This window comes from Corella eumyota, chromosome 4 (assembly GCF_963082875.1).
Source record: "Corella eumyota chromosome 4, kaCorEumy4.1, whole genome shotgun sequence".
In the NCBI taxonomy this organism is placed as follows: Eukaryota; Metazoa; Chordata; class Ascidiacea; order Phlebobranchia; family Corellidae; genus Corella; species Corella eumyota.
Genome location: NC_137493.1, coordinates 11,765,730 through 11,785,304, shown reverse-complemented (window position 1 = coordinate 11,785,304; position 19,575 = coordinate 11,765,730). Strand labels below are relative to the sequence as shown.

Below are 19,575 nucleotides of genomic sequence, written 5' to 3'. Positions count from 1 at the left end.
TTTTGTAAAAAAGGTTAAAAATAAAAAAATAAATTTACATCTCTGGCTTGCCCCCTTCGCCACACAACAGTCATGAACACACTTTTAGTGTCACCCTCTGTTGTTGTGCCAGTCAATGTGGCACTGGCACTACACTGCAAAGTTACATTCCCTCCTCTCGGAGATTTGAGGACAGATGGTTGCTGTAATAAGGCTGGGACTGGATGTTCACCTAAAAATAGGGGTTAAATATTTTATTATCTTTACTAAAATACAAAAAAAGCAAAAAAACTAAAATGAAAAAAAATATCTGAGATTTCTACAAAACAAAAAAAAAAATTAAATTTTTTATTTTTTTGAAAACTTACCACATTTGAACTCCTTTGGTTTTACATCTTCCACTTTCCTGTTCTTCAGAGATGGAGGATGAAAACATCTCACATCAACCCCTGATGTCATGTTGTTACCACGGTGATTCCTCAACCATTCGAAGAACCAAGTGAGTTGACAATCACACAGAAATGACGAACTAGTAAAAAAAAATCAAAAATTAAAAAAGTTATACAAAGCATAAAACTAAAACTAATTTGATCGACTATTGTGTGTTTTTTGAAATGTATTTGAGCTATCTGTTAATGCTTTTCTTAAAGACAAATAGCGGAATAGTGTGGCATTAGTGGGGCTTGAACCAGAAACTGTTTGGCTCACAATCTAATGCCATTACCCCAAAATTCTTAAGATGTTAATATAACCAGTATATAAAACTAACCTGTTCATAGACAACACTGTCAGACTTTTCAAAAACGAGAAAGAATCATTTTGAACAGTTGTGAGGTTGTTCCTCCTGATGTCAAGCTCCTCTAAATTCTCAGCTCCTCGGAGCACGGATGAGGAGAAGGATCTGATCATGTTGTCCTGGAGGCTTAGTTTGCGGAGGGAGGTGAGGGAGAGAAAGGCTCCATTGATGTCTTCCACGCTGCTCGAGATGCGATTGTAAGAAAGATCGCTAAATCAAAAAATAAAAAATTGTTAAATTTTTTTAATAAATATTTTCTACAAATAAAAAGTTGCTTTTTTCACCCTATGGGCTACATTTTAATTGTTGTAATATTGTTGCAATTAACAATTAAGATTTGCCCGGAATAATTTACCCATGCATCAAAAAAAGTGTTTTTTTATTTCAATAAAAAATTAAGCTTCACTATATATTATTTTTGAAAAATATTTCATTGATATTTTACAATTTTTTATCAATATATAATATCAAAACAACAAGTAAATATAGCATTAAGAAACAAATTTCACTTTATATTCCAGAATATTCCTAAATATTCCATACAATTTTAACTTACAGTGTTTCAAGTGTTAATAGATTCTTGAATGCATGATCTTCTATCACTACAATACCGTTGTGACTTAAATTCAAGTTCTCTAGTACCCCAAGTGGTAGAAAATTAGCAGTGCGCAATATTGTGAGCAAGTTAAAACTAAGGTCTCTGCAAAAAATGTTAAAAATTTAGTTTTCGTAAAAAATATTGTTACAAAATTTTTACAAAATTTAATTTTTTTTCTGAATTTTGTTACAAGAATTAAATCAAATTTTAATTTAAATCATTAAGACAAAAAGATTTTGTATTTTTATACCTTAGACATTTTTTAAATTAAGCTTTGCATTTAAATTCTAATTCTAAAGATTATCCTACAAAATTACCTTTAAATTCAAATAAAAATTTAATTAAATAAAAAAAAAAACAAGTTACAATTTATATCAAAAGAAGATAAAAATTTACTTACAGATTTTTCACCTTTGTACAGAACTTCCAGCCTTGACTGTCGAACTTTGTAATGTTGTTATGAGAAAGCGACCTGTAAACAAAAAACAGATAAAATTTAAAAGCTTTTAAATTTGACTGTGATGGATTACTTAATCCTGTATGGTAAACCACATTAGAAATAAAAGTATCAAAATGTAAGAAGCGCATAAGATTAACTAGGTGATAATGTACACCACCTGTTAAACATTTATTTTCATATATCCTTTAGAATAAAAACATCAATTGATAAATCATAAGATTAACTCCGAATTTACGACCATTTTTCATTTTAAAAAAAACAGGTTCAAAGCAAGAAAAATTTTGAACTACAATTTTTTTTCTGAGTAAAAATTTGAGTTTTTTAAAAAAATTTACAGAATTTTTTTTACAAAATCTGACGTCAAAGGAGCTTAATATTACAGACAAACACTTACAAATTCAAGTACAACAACAACCACATTAGATATTTAATAATGCAAGTCATTACATATATTAAGTACCAGATCTCACATTAATCTTATTTCAAATCAGGTGTTTGAAAATTATGAAGTAGTCGTAACGTTAAGTAAAAAGGTATATTCATAATTTTATATGACAGCTTAAAAGTAAAAACGATTTTTAACAAATAAGAGAAATTAAAGTGCATTTAAACAATTTTTAATAGTAAAAACAAACAAAAATGTCTGCGACAAAATGTCTGTACAAATGTGTGCTTAATATCACCATCTAGCGGCAGTCGCTGGGTGTGGGGTATGTTAACGCACTGGTAAATATTTAAATTCCTTTTTATTTAAACAAAATGGCCTCAATCAAAGACTTGAAACAAAAAAGTATCACACCATTTATTGCCTACTAAAATGAGATTTTAACAAGTCAAGTTGGCCTACCAATAGTAAATCCTAATGTTTTACTATGTGTCAGATAAAAATGACTTTTGCCTTTTTTTTAAGATAAAATTTATGTTTTTGATCGAAATTGGCATTTTATTGAACATGTGCGTTGGATACATTTGACTGGCAATTTTGTGCGTTCGCCCTTGTCACGTGACACTTAAAAGGCTTTTTAGGATTATCTGAAATGAACGTCGTACAAACAAAAAGTCGGGCTGGCAGATAACAAAAACAGGTTCTTTTGGAATTTAATTCTTACGAGTCGATGCGGAAACACAATGCGCAGTTATCGGGCTTCACAAACAAGCGAGAAACGAGAGAAAAAAGAAAGGAGCCTTTTTTGTTTCTTCGTTTCTCTCGCGCTCGGTTTGTACACGAAGCGGAGGCAGGTGACCAAATATCATTCGATCTCCATCTCAGATCTAATTTAACCCTTCGCCCGCCATGACCAAAAAACTACGCGGGGTTTAAATACAAAATTTGCCGCGGAAAAGTGAAAGGAAAGCCCGATGTTTGAGTATCGGGTTGGTGTTTGGTTTACTTCGAAATGTACGGAAAATTAAAAGGAAAAACGACTGAACCCAAATTAGCCCTTTTTTGTTTGTTTTTAAAGTTAAACTGGACTTTTGTATAAACCCCCAAAGAAAAGAGACTAAAAATGAGTTTTTTAACACGGTAGACCATTAAACAGTTTCTAAATCGCTTATTTACCCACCAATTAATGCAAAACCTAAAGTGTTTTCGCTTTAGCGTTAAGTGATATTAAACAAAGCACACAATGTATATTTACACACACACCACACCGAGACAGAAAAGACAAAGCAAACGTATATAAAATCCCACTCCAATATGAAACAAATTAAACCACAATAAAAGCGCATTAAATTTTAATATTACACAGCTGGGCATTTACGATCTGAGGTAACAAAACAAGCAAAGTAAAATTTTAAAATTCGCCTTAATTAAAAAATCGCTTTCTATTTAATGTATATAGCCCATATAACCCATTGAAATAAAACCACATTAATGACATGCCAAATAGATTCAGGTGCAAAAACATGTAAATTTTAATCCATTTAGTTTTAAAAAGTCACAAAAAACAAACAAACTTAATAATACCTTATACTAAAATTAAACTTAAACCTATAAAAATGTATTAACAGCTAAAAAAATATCCAAAAATAACCCATCAAAGCAGAAAAAACACATTTTAAAATGTTATTAATAATCAGATGACAGCCCGTTTTAATATCATTGTTGTGTATTGATACGCATAGCATCGTCACGACACAACAATAGAAAAAGAACAAAGACAGCGACAAAAAAACAAGACACAACCAGAAAGCCAGCTGTGATTTTTACTTCCACCTGTTTTTTTTATTTGCTAACATCGAAAAGCTAAGGACAGGTTGGTGACCTTTCACCGTTAGGCGCTGGATCCAATAAAGACCCATTGTTACGTGACAATCGAAATGTAATGAAATTTTCGCGTCTGATTGTATAGTAATGGCGAACATAAGACGCTTTAAGATATCAATTGAAGCCTTAAAGGCCTGTGTTAAAATCGAGTGCAAGTTGTAATTAAGTGTTATACGGTCACGTACACTACAAGTGGTTGTTTTTTAATGAAAATTTCCAAGAAAAAATGCTTTACATTTTTGGCTGTGGTATTGTTGCAACTAACTCGAGGCCACCTGTTCGAACGCTTCAAAAAACTCAAAAATTAATTTCTTTTTGCCAAGGCAAGGTCACGTGACTCGGGATGGTGCACAGCTCCAATGAGCGTAACGTAAACTGGCAAGCAAGGGGGATCTGGTATAACGACATTCAGGGCAATGTCGTCGCGTGAGAATGAATATATGGTGTAATAACAAAGCACTTGTGGGCTTTGGAGTTGTAGAAACTAGGACCGGGGACTAATACGGTCAAGTTGAATAAAAGTATGCGTTTAAATGGTACACAACTTAACAAATTGACGCTCAAACCCGATATACAGAAAATAATCACACATAAATAAAATTGGACAAATAACATCAGTTCTCCAATAAGAAACACCAAATTAACATTGCCTAAATGACTCATTTAAGAAAATATTTTCGTTAGTTTTTCATTAAACGAATCATGTTCAAAACCAAGCAATTACGAACGATTACAAAACCGATTTCGAATCTTCACAACGGTTGAAGAAATTTACACGATTTCGAACACGGATTTTAAATGAGGACACATATAATTACTTAAAATCGAATTCGGGACTTTTTACAGGAATATTAGAGCAACCCATAATCAAAATAAATGAAAAATGACATAGCGAATTTATAATTCGTACAACTTTTGAGTTTATAACCCTTTAAAGTTATATATAAATTTTAACCCTGTATATGTTTTGTAGCCTTTGGTAGAGGAAGGGTTACAGTATGATACTATATTTATAACTTATACCCAAAATGTGATAAAATTTCGAAATTACGCACTTTGTCCCAGCTAAGAAAATAAAATCAACATCACTGTCAATTTAAGACTTAATTGAAAGGCTGAGATGACAGGTAGTGTCATAAGTTTAACGCCAATGTGTTTGTTTAGCTCTTTATAAGCCGGTAAAATAACATACTAGGTGTTACTCCAGTACAAACAAATTTCCAAATTTTCAAAATTAATAAATTAAAAAGAAATACCAAAAATCAAAAGATTTTTTCATCTTAAGCCTATGAAGTTAATTTAAAATTTTATTTCACATTATTACGCGACAAAAACCGCAAAATTTAATAACCTAACTTCAAACAAGTACTACAAATAAGCCGTTTGGCAGAAACTTCTACGTAAACAAGAAATTTAAATTTAAACTTAAACAAAAAATAACAAAAACAGGATTATTGCGATTTACCTTTAATCTAGCAACGAGCGATTTTAACAAAATCCGTTAATTACATGGCCCAGTTAAACTATTCATAAACATAGTAAACCATGATCAAAACAAAACCTATTTTTTTGGTATAAAATCCCACCTACGTTGCTTGGTATATCAACGACAACAGGTGTTGAAATTAAAACATTGAAATTTTTATGAAAAAATAATTCGCACGAAATGTAAACAAGAATGACGTCACAAAGCCGGCGATTGTGACGAAATTCGAAGTAATTTCGTCAATAAAAATTTGACTGATCTATCTGTTCGTTATTTCAATAAAAATGGGTTTAAAATTAAATATTGACAGAGTAGGGAAAAAACAAAATCTATATTAATAAAACAAGAAATTCAAATTCAAAATTGGCTTTATTTTAAATTTCCGAAAAATTTTAAAAGAAAATTAAAAATTTCCCCAAAAAAATCACTAATTTAATTTTTCAACTTTTTTAAAGGAACCCAACTTGAAATCAAATGATTTAATTTTGTTTTTATTTAGAATTGCGGGTGGCGGGCCCTAATTTTATTTCTAACCATTCAATCGTGCTAAACAGGATTACGTCATGTCGTCCGCATGAAATTTCATTTTACACGCTACAGCGAAAAACAAAAACTAGATAATTAAATTTCGCCCAAAAAAAATTTTAAAAACCTTTTTATTAAAATAATCTCCAAAATAAAACTATGCTTAAAAAACGTAAATAATATTATAATTTACAAACAAATCAACAATTTTGAATCAAAACAATTTAATTAAATTAAATTAGGTTTAATTATTAGGGCGTGTTATTTTAATTCAATATTAAATTAAATTTAAAAAATTATAAATAAACGCGGCAAAAAATGTTTAATCAATTTTTTAGTTAAGAAAAAGGTTAAAATTTAATTTTCAAGAAAATTACAAGTTTGAATGACACTAATATTTTTGAAAAACACTAATATTTCTATTCTAAATGACAAATATTGAAACTTAATTTTTTTTAACTTACAAAGTTTGTAGCGATCTAAGATCAAACAGCCAAATTCTTGAAACACTCGGAATTTTATTGTTGTCCAATTTTCTGTAAAAAAACAAGAACAAAAATTTTTTTTAAAAATCAAATTAAAAAAAAACGATTTTCTCACAAGGTATTTAAAATATTTTGTAGCTCCAATAATAATACCAAAGATCAAATTATTACCCTTATTAACATATTTAATTTCAAAATCCCTTAAAAAACAAGCATTTTTGTGAATTAAAAAAAAAACGAATTACAACACAAGTTGTATGTTGGCACCTGGACGTCTTAAGATAATCATCGGGCGTGCAAAATCGAGCACAAAACTCGTTCGAATTTTTCATGTCTGGGACCTTAACGGTCGGATTAGCGTCAGATACAAAACTTGCAAGCGCAAGCCAAGGCTGTTTATAGGGTTTATATGAAAATATATTTGGTAAAATTTGGGATTTTGATAACCAAAAAAATGTGATAAATTTTTTAATTTGCGAAACTTCGAACGAAAAAAAATAAAAAAGAGAATTTTGCAGTTTATATGCAAATTTGGATTAAATGTGTTACAAATTCGTTAAAAAATTCCCAAGTTAGAAGTACATTCAAATTTCATTGAATATTTAATTATGTCAATCATATAACATAATTGAACACCTTGGCAAAAACGTGATTAATTCGACACTTGAAATATTTCAACGAACAACGTAATTAATACACGATACTAAGATAGGCAATTAGAACTAAAAACCGAAGCTTAATTAAAGCGGCCAAAAAACCTAAATTAAATAGACTTTTAACGATATTTTGATACGGGCTGGGGTGAACGAATTTGATTTCAAAGCGGGCTTTTGAAACGAAATAGTTTGAAGTCAGTGGAATCCACATATTTACATAGGGAGTGCCGGTTTGTGAGTCTACCGGTTGTTCGAGTATTTAGTCAACTTAAATAAATTGAGCAAAGTGTTTTTGTAATCTTTAAAATCAAGTAAACGTTTTTAATTTAGAACTTTTTATTTCAAAAAAAAATTTAAAAAATAATTTTTTTATTTTATAAAAATATTTTAAACATTTTATTCAAAATTTACACAAAATTTTAAATTTAATTTCATTTTAATCCACCGAACAAGTATTTTTCACAATTTTTTTAAAAAACTTGTTTTTCTTTACTTAGGTTTAATTAAAATGGATTTATCGATAAAATGTTTAATACCAACTAGAACGTACTTTAATTATACGTTGTTAAAAAGATTGTAAAATTTTGCGAAAATGTTGTAAAATTTTAAAAGCAAATTCGTAAAACTTTCGTCGAATTTCAAGTGATCATTAAAGTTATTTTTGGAAGGAATTTAATTAAAAAAAAGAATAAAATTCTTTGATGTAAAATTTTTTTATGATAACCTAATAATTACATAAAAAAACGAAAAATTAATCAAAAAAATCAAAGAAAAAAAATTAATTTTTAAATTAAATAAAATCTTAATACCTTCTAGAGAAAAAATTTAATTAATTTTAAAATACTTTTAACATAAACACGCTGACTTAATTTAACGTTACAACACCTGTTATAAAATATAATAACATATACATGTTCTAGTACGGCTTGATACGACGAACCGTGTAATTACTGTTAATTTAAGGCCAATAAACGTCAAAATAATTATTAGCTGGCCCAAAATACCTCGCTTTTGAATAATTTACAGGCTATGTATTGTTAAAAAAATAATAAAAGTGAAAAAAAAAATTTTTTTTTTGAGTGAAATTTTTGGAAATACGGATATATCTTTTCGCGGATTTTAATTTTGTATCTTGAAACGTTTATTAATACCGGATACGATTCTAATCTTTAAACTTCAACACTCCTTTAATTAAACACTTTTGTAAAACCCAACTTATTTATGTTAAATATTTGAACAAATCTTTTTTTTTTTAATCCACTTTTTTGTGATTTAAAAAAAATAACTAAGCCAAAATTTAAGAGGTTTTTGAAACAAATAAATCAAATAATTGCATTATTTTTTGACTTTATAAGAAATCATAACTTTATTATTTTTAAATAATTTTTTTTCTATTTTTTTATAATTAACAAAATATTGATCTACATTTAAAGAATTAGACTTAAATATTTTTATTCTTTATAAATTCACGATATTTTTACTCAAAAATGCTGTAAAAACTTACAAAGTCAATAGTGAAGTTAGGGTAACAAAAGCACCATCCATAAGAGTGTTGATATGGTTGTTGTTCAACAAAAGTGTGTTGAGCGACACAAGACCTTGGAAAGCAAGACCCTCAATTCTTGTCAGTAAATTTCTGCTTAAATCACTACGAAAAAAATAAAATTTTAAAGTTTGCCAATTTTACAGAAATTTAAGAAGAAAAATTTAAATTTTTTTTTTTTTAAATCTAAATTTTTCTTCGGTAGTATTTTTAGATATTTTCAAATCAAAAAATGCATCATACGAAGCAAAAACTAAGTGCTAAATTCTTTTAACGCACAACACACAGTTCACTTCATACCCAACAACTCATAGTCGCATTAATACTTTACACAACAACCATTTTCCGATATACATTTAAATTCAACGCCAAACACAAAACAGTAGCTTCGCATTTTTTTCGGGTCAGCTAAATGGTAAGACTGTACGATTCCACTATAGTGTATTACATAATACGATTGCAATGTAATACTACACTTTAGTGATACCGCATTTTTATGCATTGGCACGTTTATTGATATGCAATAACGCTGCTAGGTGGAATTAAATGTAGACGATAAATTACGTAGAAAAGGTTACTAAATTAGTTAATAATATCGTGTTTAATTTGCATAACAAAAGAATGTACTAAAATAAGTAAAAAATTTGCATAAGTCGATTGCCCGTCGCAACTAATATTTATATTTTTCCGCGATAATTTACCAAGGCACCACAAACGGCAGTTTTTTTATTTTGAAAGTTTTTATATCACAAATTCATACATAAATATATATATGTTTAGAGAAATTTATCGTACATAGATTGTATTAGTTATGCAATAAAAGTATCACAGAACTTACACAAAAAAAATACATAACCGCCATAAAATCACATTTAAACAGTTATATTTTTTCGACTTACATATGTCTTAGTTTTCCAAATGCTTTCTTGCCATTTTCCGTCTCCTTTCCACTGCTTATGCACAAATGACGTAATCCTCTTATTTTGTTACGAGCCAGTGATAGAGTTTCAAGTGAATTGAGACCTTGGAAGGCGTTCTCTTCAAACCCAGTGATCTTGTTTCGTTGCAAGTATCTGTGTGGTGATATACACGTGGTTAAGATAGGGGTCTGGCATCGACATAGGGATTTAGGGGGTTAAAATATGAATAATTAACCCGGTTTCAAAAGGGTCAAAAATGGACCAGTTTAAAAAGGGGTTTGGGAGGGTTAAAATATGAATAATTAACCCGGTTTCAAAAGAGGCAAAAATGGACCAGTTTAAAAAGGGGTTTGGGGGGGTTAAAATATGAATAATTAACCCGGTTTCAAAAGGGGCAAAAATGGACCAGTTTAAGAAGGGTATATTAAACTCAGTTTTAAAACGGGTAAAAAATAGTCTGGCGTTTATTAGGCAAGTTAAAAAAAACAGTCTATATGGAAATAAATGTCTAAGATATGGTTAAACTATATAACAATTTTATAAATATATAAAAAACACTTTTTTGCAAAAATTTTTTCGTTACTTTTTTAAATTCTACGCCCCTGAATAGAGTAATATTATATATCTTCACCATAACAAAATTGGCGGTTTGGGAAATATCATATATCACAAAACGTAAGCGTTTTTTAATGTTTATTTCGTATTTGACATTCTCGTATTGCTATTATATGCTAATTAGTTGGTTTCGTAATTAAAAAAGACATTATCGAATATCGTAAACTAAATGCCAACGACTTCAAGTAATAAATATTGGCATTATCAAATAACAAAAAAAGGAAAATTTCGCAATAAAAGAAATTTTTTAAATGACAAGGCAAAAAGGTGACATTTTAAACTAAAATTTACCATTTTGGAAAAAAAAATTTTGGACAAAAAAAATTTAAAATTGCGCAATCAACTACTCCTATGCGTAAATAACATTAACGACAACACGGCAATTTGGGGTTCTTATACACGCAACCGCGCATTTACGAGCAGCCAAAAATAATCCCAGCCAGTTTATTAAGTACCGGTTCAGTGGGGCCCTGCAATTGCACAGTGCGCGACTTAATAGCAAGAACATAGCTCCCATAGCCTTGATTCCAGCTTTCGGACATTTTCACACGGTGTATACGGTAGTTATGTTAAAGGCCAAAAATGCACGTTAAGCAGTTGGCGGAGTGAATTCGCGCGGCCCCCATAACTAAAGCGTATGACTAAGTCCGCTATGTTAATATAGACAACGCATGGCGTCGTTTTTAGGGTCTTATCGTAATAAAATAATGCATGTACACAGCACAGCGTGTGTTTCGGCCGTAATCTACACGTTTTAACAATGTTGCGGTTGAGGGTGCGATAATTAAGTAAACCTAAGTAGCTCATTAAAGTTGGTTTAATTTTATCAGCACGCACATCTAACCTTCGCCCACCGAGTTTTTATTAATTAGTTTTTGAATAAGTAAAAGCGGCATTTTGACGCCTAAACACTTAATGAAAATAAACAACTTCTTAAAAAATTTAATGGTAAATTTAAAGGTGGGTGGAGATAATGAGAATGTGCCATTTTTTGTTGAATAAACACCTTTTTTTTAACAAAAATTGGCCATAAAACCACAAAACTAACGACCATAATTTAAGCCAAAAAATCCAATAGTTAACAAAAAATCTCACAAAAATTTCCCAACATTTTTTTAAAATGAAAGCTAAAAAAATAATAAATATAAACACTTACAAGTGAGTCAAGTTGTGCTGATGTGAAAATGATTTTCCAGATAGGTTACGTTGTAATTTATTGTGACTCAAGTTTAATATTCTCAGAGATGTATACCTCTTTAATCTATCTCCTATCTCAGTTATTTTATTTCTTGACCTTGAATAAAAAATAAAATAAATTCAACAAAAACTATCAAAACAAAAAATCAAAAAAAAAAAAAAATCTGAAAAATATTTTTTTTATTTGAAAATTTTATTATTAAATATTATCCAAATAACCATACTATAAAAGTAAACGGAAAATCTTTTAAAGTTATATTTAGCCATTGTACATGTAAAAAAAGACAAAGCCAATTGAATTACAACTACTTGTACATAGAGTTAAAATAAAGAAGTTTTATATTTCACAAACACCACTAAAATAGCGGGAAACGGCAAAGCCGGAAAAAAGAGTGAACTGTGTTGGTACAAAACGCTTATGTGTTTGATTAGGCTGAAGCCATCACTACTACATAGTTTAAGCACAGTTTTTGCGTGCTCGACTTAAAAAATCAGGTAAACCCTGATTAAAATTTAAATCGACTATTATAAAATTTGAAATAAAGCAAAAAATAGATTGTATTTTATTTTAGGTTTGGGTTTTTTTAATATAATTAATAAATGTTTCTATAATACCTTTTTAATTTAAACAGCTAATCAATAATTTAAAAAAGTTGGTCAAAATTTAGAGCCTACTTTTGATTTTTTTTTTATTTGTGATTTTAAGACTATTTTAACACCAGTGAAAATGTTAAAACAAGATTTATAAAATGTTGTGTTATTACATCACTTTACAGCGCCATAAAGTACTCGAAATTTACGGATAAATCGTCGTCCAGACATCACATAAACTCTGACCCTTACTTGAAGATATATTCAAGCATTTTGACAAGTGATTTTCTATACCAAGTGTTGGCGTGCAATAACCGAAGAGCTTATACACAAATTAGATACCGGCGTGCAATTAAAATCCCAATCTCCGCGTGCACCTAATCGCAACAACGCAAATTCCCAGCGTGCACCTAATTAAACTTGGCGTGCAAAATTCCCAACTAAACATAACACATCCACCGCAATTTAGACGGTCTCCAATCTAAAGTAGGCTTAACGTTTTATGATGCTAGCAACCAACTGATGAGTGGGTGTCGTGAGTGTACTTTTGGCGTGCCTAAGTACAGGCAGGTGCTGGGTGTTGAGACTTTTGGTTAGAATATTGCGACATATTAGTAACGGGATAACAAACAAACAGCATAGTTTTACGGGTGGGGAGTGAAGTATGGATTTATTTTGCCAAACTGGGGTATGAGTAATTAGTATTTTAAATTGAATTTGGAGGCTAATTAATGATTTTTAAATATAAAATCGATACGGTGTTAGCGCATAAAAAAAAAAAAAAAAAAGTTCGCTAAAATTTTGCTCTAACCTAGGCAAACTGTTAAAGCCAATCCCTTTTATATTGTTTACCTAATTTTTTATGCATCAATAAAAATAAACAGAAAAAAATATACAAATAACAATATAAGAATATGTTAAAAAATGGGCAAATTAAATTCATGATTTAAAACATGCCAAAATTATTAAATATATAAACATGACATGGTCACTAAACCCAAAAATGTTTACAATTATTTTTTTTATTAATCAAAGAAAATTTTAGGGGTAAAAATATTAAATTTTATTTTTTTTAACTAATGTGGGAAATATTTCAACTGTTTCTACGTTTTTGGAACATTTTAAAAACATTATGAGAAACTGCACACCAGTGTAAACACAAGCTATCTTCTTTATGACGTCAACCGTGACCACTGACGTATCGAATACGTCATCAATTGAGAAAAAATAAACAAGCGACATTTGTTTATGGACCAAATTGCTACCGTAAAATTATCTTTTTTAAAACGTAATATTATAGAAAAAAATTATTTTTTATGTATATCTTTAAAGTAGATTTTAAAAACAAAGCCTAACTTACAGACAGCGACACGCGCTACATTCAAAATAAACACGATTCTCAGTAATCCTTGATAACCATCTTAAGTTTATGTACGATTTTTAACCTTCTCGCAGATGGGATATTTTGGGCAACAAAATAGTTATTAAAACTCGTGCGAGTCGGCGCGGTGCTTTCAGAAGTCTTTTCAACGTAGATAAGGTAATAGATAGCGGGGTCTAATACATAAATCACCACGCGTAAAGTGCGAATTGGTGTGTTGCCGGATACCGTGGTACAGCGCGCACAATTAGCCGAAAAATGCGGGGACCGATTGAAAACGGATGAAACGAGCAGTAACGTAAACAAGCGTTTAATTAACGCTCTGCGGAAATGCATCGCGGTTTAGAATAGAAGAGATTAGCGGAGTTTAACGATTTGACAACGACGCTTGATGTAACGGAGCGATTAAAATATCGATAATCCGTTCTTACAAATTTGCCATTACGTTTCTACATTTTTACATCACTACCTAATTTGTACCCAATTAACCCGCGTTTGAACTACAAAAGGCCAAAGACTGTCGTTCTAACGTGACCTGTCAGTATTAGTAAGAAAAAGTATATATAGTTGTGGTCCTTATCCGTTCATCTGTAATTATTCTTAATGCGAGAAACTCACACATTTTCGATACAGTTGACCGAGTCAAAGGATCAAAATATGACTTGAAATCTTCAAAGCGATGTGGCCGACTTACTTCACGCAAGCTTAGGCCGAGATGTTACGTGATATTCAAGCTACTTAATTTCATTATCACCTTATAACGTTGGCCTGATAATCAGATTTAGAGATTCTAGGCTTAATTTTTTTATACCTATTTATCCTCAATATGGGAAGGGGGATTTTACGCCCTAAACATAGGGTAACATTTTCTACCGTAACCAGTCTCGAGTTGACTTCGACAGTTTTTAAATTTTACTAAACCCATAGCCTTAAATTTAACCTGTCAATGTATAGAAAATTATAATTATAATGTTTATATTATCTTAAACACTGACATTTTTTTCCATCGCAATAATTTTTGTTAGTCAATTTTCTGTTTTTTTATTTCAATAATTAAAAACTGTAATAAAAGCTGCTGTAATTGGTGTATGGAAATTCTCTTTCACTTTTGGGGATGGTAAGATTTAAAAGCATAGATAAACCAGAACTACATGTCAGTATCAATTTCTATTTAAACGAACTGTACGCTGGCAAAATCAATCAATTTGATCATCAGTTTAAACGGTATAAGATCAAATTTTTGTAAACTATTTGCATATCATCTAAATTCCTGAACAATTTTGAGTTTAATTTTTAATTTTACAAAATTAAAATAAATTTTTAAAAATATAATTTTTTTTAAATTTTTTAAATGTGTTTTGTTGGTCATGTCTAAATTGTATTTACCCATATCAAATCCAGCTAATAAACCCATCCGAATTTAGCACAGGAATAAGAGTTTAGCAGTGATGATGTTTATTGACTTTTTCGCTCATTTGCCAGCGTTCTTTACGCTTGGCAGCAACCGATTGTAACGCTCCGGCGCGTGAAAATTACGGCTCGGAATTCGGTAAATTAGGCCCAAAAATGCGCGACTCCAATAATTACGGCTTAGCCATTCCTATTTAACCGACCCTGTGACGTGCATTTGGATATAGGACTAAACACATATATGGTAAAGCGTAATGGGAAAGTAGGCATAACAGGTATTAGCCAGTCGGAATGACTGGATATTTAACTTTGCAAAAAATTGAGCATCTAATTGCAATTCTGTGTTTTTAAAAATCCCTTTTTTGTAGTTATTGTACAGAGATGTTTCATAAATTAACAAGAAGCACACACAGCGGGTAAATTACGGTTTAATGCGACCCAGTAATCTTAAATCTTGGCTCCAAAGCGAATGCTGTAATTGCTACCAGAGCACCTACGTGACGTCACAATTCATTGTGACGTCATAGCTAGACATGAAAGCAAGAGAGCGACACAAAGGGGTGTCGGGATAGTCGCTTGTTTGATTAATCTTAACAGGCAAAAACGCAAAAGTCTGGTAAACTGGTTGTAAAATAAAATGTTATGTGGTAACATATGTTTCTCGCAAGAAAACTGATAAAATATTATAACACTGGATTTCTAAACAACATCCCCAAATTAGGAAAAAATAACTTATTAAAGTAGGAAGTAAAGATAAAAAGGACCATTCTATACACAAACAACCATATTTCACCGTAAACTCTTGGCCAAAAATCGAAATTTTACTAAAATTTAGATTAAAGTATTTTTAGAAATTAAAAAAAAAATCTCTGGGGGTTGGGGTAAAACGAGATTGATATATATGTCTAAATCTCCATAAAATAAGAGTTTTCGGGCATATGGTTTTTATTTAAATGTCTATCCGGTAAAAAGGTTTTCTGTAATATAACAGTAATCCATTTTTAGACGCGGCATTATCAATTAGCCCACCCAATATAACACGTAGTTGTAAAATCAGTAATTAAATAAGACTTACAGTGATAAATGGTGCAAGTTAGATCCAATATGAGATCCCACGTTTGGAATGCGTTGCAAGGCACAGCGGTCAAATCGCCTGAATAAAAAACACAAAAGACACAATAAGTATTTTTTCCCGAACACACAATAAAGTTAGGGCGTAATAATGGATTAAGCAAATACTGATTCTATTGTAGGAGAACTCGACAATAAAAAACCTGTCGATTTTTTTCCGACTTTTTTCGTTGTTAAAGATGATTAAACGATTTTAACCGACCAGTGCTTTAATCAAGTTTTTATTAAATTTTTTAAAGGTCAACCGTTCATTAATAACTAAGTAAAGTTTGTTAATGTAAAAGTGCCCATGTCATAGCAAACTGAATCTTGAATTTGATAAATTAGGCCAATTTACCAAAACCGAAAAAAAAACTCCGAAAAAACAATTAAACACTTGAAAAAAAATCGAGAAAAAACCTAAACCAGAATTATTTTATTTTTTTTTTTAAATTTTTATAATAAATGGTTTAATTTTACTTACAAGACTTTAAGTTTGGGTAAACCTCTTAGCGCTATGTTTACTTCTTCTAATGGGTTATCACTAAAATCCCTGTAAAAAAATATATATTTAATTCAAAACCATAGAAATGATATAATTTATATCATAGAAATCACATAATTTATAAAAAAAAAAAAACATTTTTAAGAAAAATGGAGGTTAATAATTCCAGCAGTTGTTTCAAATACACTAAAAGGCCAATCTTGCTTTAGAGGTCTAAAAATAAACAACACCAGGGCAGCTGTTCCGGCTTAATCGCGAATATTAATCTTAAATCTAACACATAACATATATATCAAGGTGATCAGACCGAATACAGGCTAAACGACACCTTATTGCATTGCGTGCGGTTGGAGCCAGCTGGCTTGTGCCTATCATTTTTCAATTTCATTAGATGCTACCACATTACAAGCGAGATCTTACGGGTTTGTGTAACACCTAATATACAACATGTAATAAGAAATTGACACTATTTCGCTTAAGGCGCATTAACTGAAGAAGAGGGTACGCTAAACTGTGAATAAGGGCTTCTTTATCATTCAAAATGCATTAGGCCTTTAAAATATGCTGCGAATGCAAAAAAAGAATCATATTAAATAAATTTTAAATATTTGAAATTTTTAAATATGAACCCTATCTAAAACCTCCTGTTTAAAATTTGGGGGTTAAAAGGGTCAGGGTGGTCGCTAATGACCGTTCGGGTTTTATTATGGGAAAAATCTTGTACACTTCATCGCAGCTGTGTTTAACCACCAGTTACAACTATTTTTCTTAGTTGTTTAAATGTAACGGGATCGTAAAAGTGACAAGTTTCGACAAGAGCTAGGAAACGAAGTTGAACATCTTCATTTAAAACTAATGATCGCCCTTTAACGTATTTCCCATAAAAACCTAATCTATTGAAAATTGATCACCTTAGCAAGACGCTTCAATAGAACCAGTACAAAACATAAGCAGGAGGTTATTAAGCGCAAAACTGAGGCCATAACGTTAAAACTCGAGGGGCCAAAAATTACGTCATGTGCAACGAGGCATGAACGTGTGAAAGAGGGCAAGTTTTGGTCACGTGACGAGTCGAGGGGCTAACTAGCAGATCGAGCAGGTGCGTCACAAAGAAGCTTTATGATGACAGGTGGGCGAGATAGCCCCTTACGACTTTCTTGTGAGATCTAAACCTTTGTCAGGGCTTCAGTACGGCGTGGTATTAAAACAACAAGGCCAAGTTCCCATTGTACATCAGAAATGAATGTTATCAGCGGGCAGAAAAACAGCCCATCATTTCAACACAAAAAGTTTGCCAACATTACAAATAATACTACTTTACACCGCACATACAGTTAAAACTGAATAACTGTAATTACATGACACGGAATTATTTAAGAGTCTTAAAACACGGTAAACAGCGCACAATTAATTCGAGTTAAGGCCCTGAGCGTAATTCAGTAACGCAACACCGTGGCAACTCTTCTGTGCTGGTGTTGTGGCAATCTGGCACTCCAGAATAAGTGTAATTAGTAGGAAATTGATCGCGATCAACGCCACTCTTACAACCCTCTACCAAACCAAGCGTTGTAAAGGCGAGCGAGGTGTCGTGTTTAAAATCCGCTATTCGAGAAGCGAAAACAAGTTTTCGGAAGGCTGAAAAGGGCCAGTGAATGACATACTAGCTGACCAGACAAAGGGACACCTTCGCGTCGAACAAAGGAAGGTCCTACGCCTTGGAGAGCTAGGCAACAAACCTGACAAGTTGTTTCACACCTTGCGGGGTTAATATGAGCTACTAGCCAGCAAAACGGGCTGGCCTTTCAATCTTAACACAGCTAGCACATTCTTAAAGTCTATGACGTGACTTTTTGCTAGTAACACACCTTTAGAATACCATATGAAGCGTTTTCTTGATTGCGCGTGACAAAATGAGCGAATTCTCAGCGAACGAAGTAGGGTCGATTTCACGGTTTAATTCGCGTTTTGTTTTCAAACAGTTCTGGGTTTTTAAATTGCCCGCAAAGTTTTCCTACGAATAGACGTTCATATATACAGTTACACAACAACAACAAACGACATTTTATGAGACTCGGTACTTATAGCTTCAGTTTATTAAAACACAAACACTTTAACGTTGCTAAATATAGAACACAGTTTTCCTTCAATTTCCGGCTTAAAATGACGGATCGTTAGGTCACGTGATCATGCGACCAATTTAGAGCAAAGACGAGAGAAACCATTGGCGGGGAGGCGTGAAAACTTTGATTTTGAGCACGGGAAGAGTGCTCAAAAGTGGCGGGCAAGAGCCACTCGAAACCCGGCCGACAGCATCGGAGGGCCCTCGAAAAATCGCAAAATAAACGGTAAGCTCGTACGCGGACGTTTTAACGATCCTAAGTCCAGCCGAGGTGGGGATTATGTGAGCCGAGTGCAAAAAAACAAAGCTCCCTCGGATGAATTTCAGTGAGATCGCACGAAGCTAAGAGCGAGCACGTACACTTGTCCCAGATTATAAACACTCAGAACGGGCTGAAATAGACTGGAAAACAACAACACTGAATTATCTAAGCCGACGAACGATTGTTGTGTTTGTTATCATGAGCAACGAGATACGATTTTATATTTGGAAACTGCTGGTTAAAATAACTGAAATTTAATTTAACAAATACAATTTTTAAAACTTAGTAACTAAGTATAAATAAAGGTTTAAATCATTGAATTTTGTTCACCATATAAAAAAAATAACTTTACAGTGTTACCAAGAATTTTAGTATACTCTAACTCAGTCGTAAAATAGAGTATTTGACTTCAAGTCGATGACGTCACTTTTTCATTAAATCGCCGTAAAATTAAATTTTCACAGGTGTTCAAAGTTATTTCTAAACCGAGCAAACGGGAAACGCGAAGATTAATGTGATGAATAATTAAAGCGGTCGCGTTAGTATAAAATAACTCTAAAAAGGAAGGAAACCGATATAGAAAAGCAAGCAAATAATTGTGAATTGAACAAGATCGCGCTTTTGTCATTTCTCGCTATTTTTAAAAGGCCAAAGAAAGGAGTGTCAAA

General features: G+C 31.5%; 1 protein-coding gene across 1 annotated transcript in view; it reads right to left on the bottom strand.

Annotated features, from left to right (window-relative positions):
* Nucleotides 1-19,575, bottom strand: part of LOC145749624 (leucine-rich repeats and immunoglobulin-like domains protein 3) — a 29,290-nt gene that overhangs the window by 3,928 nt on the left and 5,787 nt on the right. Inside the window, exons 3-13 of the mRNA XM_082565446.1 lie at nt 16,506-16,574; nt 15,987-16,064; nt 11,489-11,626; nt 9,697-9,870; nt 8,759-8,902; nt 6,578-6,649; nt 1,774-1,845; nt 1,332-1,475; nt 749-985; nt 348-508; nt 39-211 (exon numbers count right to left, since the gene is read on the bottom strand). Coding sequence (XP_082421572.1) covers nt 39-211; nt 348-508; nt 749-985; nt 1,332-1,475; nt 1,774-1,845; nt 6,578-6,649; nt 8,759-8,902; nt 9,697-9,870; nt 11,489-11,626; nt 15,987-16,064; nt 16,506-16,574 — 1,462 coding nt within the window. The remainder of the gene's footprint in view (nt 1-38; nt 212-347; nt 509-748; nt 986-1,331; nt 1,476-1,773; nt 1,846-6,577; nt 6,650-8,758; nt 8,903-9,696; nt 9,871-11,488; nt 11,627-15,986; nt 16,065-16,505; nt 16,575-19,575) is intronic.